The sequence below is a fragment of the Hoplias malabaricus genome, chromosome 14 (genome assembly GCF_029633855.1).
Source record: "Hoplias malabaricus isolate fHopMal1 chromosome 14, fHopMal1.hap1, whole genome shotgun sequence".
NCBI lineage: Eukaryota > Metazoa > Chordata > Actinopteri > Characiformes > Erythrinidae > Hoplias > Hoplias malabaricus.
In genome coordinates this window covers 31,114,055-31,116,005 of record NC_089813.1, presented here as the reverse complement: position 1 = coordinate 31,116,005, position 1,951 = coordinate 31,114,055, and the positions used below count along the sequence as shown (strand labels likewise).

Sequence of the window (1,951 nt, the reverse complement as noted above, 5' to 3'; positions counted from 1 at the left end):
CTTTGGGCTATGCCCCTTTAGTTGTGTATTGTTTTGACTCTGTGAGGTTTGCAGAGTTACAAGAGGCTTGATGTTGTGTCACTAAAGTTTGGCTTTTAAAAATAACCCCTTCCCCCTTAACACATAGGCTTTACACACAAGCCCCCATGGGGTGAAATCTTGATACCCTGCCAAAGATGGCTACATGTGTGTGTATGTGTGTGTGTGTGTGTGAGAGAGAGAGAGAGAGAGAGAGAGAGAGAGAGAGAGAGAGGTACACGCCCTGCATGGGCATAATTTGAGTCTTTCTCTCTATCTCTCTCTCTCTCTATCTCTCTCTCGCCAGACATGAAGTCTGACCATTCAGTTCCCTGCACACCAAATGCTATTCTTAAATATAGGGCCTGCTCTATTAATAAGCATTCACAATCCTGTCCAATGAGCAACAGACAGAGGGGAAAGAGAAAGCGAGCAACGGAGTGGGAGATATCTATCTTCTTGTAAAAACCTGGCCAAGACACATACCACCATTACATCATATTCTTATTCTTATATGTGAGCCCAAATAACAGAGGGAAATGATTGGCTGGATTCTGGCTAGCAATAATAATATAGTCTGTTAAAACAGTGTTTTTTCTTAGTTCTACCAAGTTTCATGTCAAAATCAGAGATTTCTGCCACTATGCCAGGGAATGGCTGAGTCTATGTCAATGTAAAAGAAATACACTGGGGACATGAAAACCCAGCCAAGGTACATTCCGCCATCATTACATCATATTCATATTATTATAATAACCTGCGGATAGATTCGGATGAACGTATGCTGTTCTATGCCCATGTGTCTACCATCATCATGCCATTCAGAAGGAAAAAGGTGGGGCGAGCGTTGGAGAAGGAGCAAAAGAATTCAGAAAAATCTCACTTCTGACTGAAAAGAACTTAAAGACAAAGTTGAAGAAGAAGTAAGAAAAGGAGAGGAACTGGACATTTAATTGGAGTAATTAGGTCCAATCAAATATTTGCTATAAGTGATAGTGTATGTATGTAAAAAGTGTATGAGATATGGTCAGGAAAGTGTGGAAATTGAAAAAGAAATGGAAGCTTCAACAGAACAGGTCTGTGGATGGGGTGTGTGTGTGTGTGTGTGTGTGTGGACTTACTTGCATGTGTGATGGGACAGAATGGCCCCGCCAAGGCCAACAGCAGCAAGAGCAGCTTGAACTTCATGGTGTCTTCGGTCTTTTGAATGGAAGTGAATGGAACAAAAAGAGGACCTCTTCCACACACCACTGGATGTCTGTGATAGTTTTAGCCTCTTAACTCCTCACACCCCAGAACAGAGAGAGAGAGTGAATGAGAGGGAGAGAGAGGGATGACCAATCAGCAACAGCACACAACACTCAACTCTGGGAGAAGCTGCAAAAGAGAGCCACAGAGGAGTGTGTGTGTGTGTGTGTGTATATGTGTTTAGAGGAGGGAAAGAGGAGAGGGGGTTGGGCACATGTTAGGTGGTCCTGCCCCTTGTGCTTTCTTTAACTCAGTAAAGTGAGTAAGTATCCTCCAATAGACTCTCTCTCTCTCTCATGTTGAGTCACTAGGGCTGACAAACTATTGACAAAACTGTATCAGTCTATAATCAATATATAAAAATGTTCTTAATTTTTCAATTTAAAAAATAGAATTTGTGGTAGGTGAGTTCGCCAGCGTGCAAACTGCAATATTATATCTCTTTGGTGTGTGAGTTCCTCTGAGTGCTCCGGTTTCCCCCACAATCCAAAAACACATGCTGGTAGGTGGATTGGCAGAAATATCCATACGTGTGAGAATGTGACTGTGTGGCTGCATGCGTGGGCGTGTGGGTGTGTGCATTTGAGATACCCTGGTTTGGCTTTCCATATTGGGTGTGTTCATGTCTTTTGCCCAATGATACCAGGTAGGCCTCAGACCCACCAAGACCCTAAAGTGTTTACAG

At 43.0% G+C, this 1,951-nt stretch overlaps 1 protein-coding gene across 1 annotated transcript in view; it reads right to left on the bottom strand.

The window, feature by feature from the left end:
- si:ch211-156j16.1 (uncharacterized protein LOC564557 homolog) overlaps nucleotides 1–1,386 on the bottom strand; it is a 12,063-nt gene extending 10,677 nt beyond the window's left edge. The window contains exon 1 of the mRNA XM_066644696.1: nucleotides 1,140–1,386. Within this exon, the coding sequence (XP_066500793.1) occupies nucleotides 1,140–1,206 (67 nt within the window). The 5' untranslated portion in view covers nucleotides 1,207–1,386. The remainder of the gene's footprint in view (nucleotides 1–1,139) is intronic.
- Nucleotides 1,387–1,951: the final 565 nt, after the last annotated feature.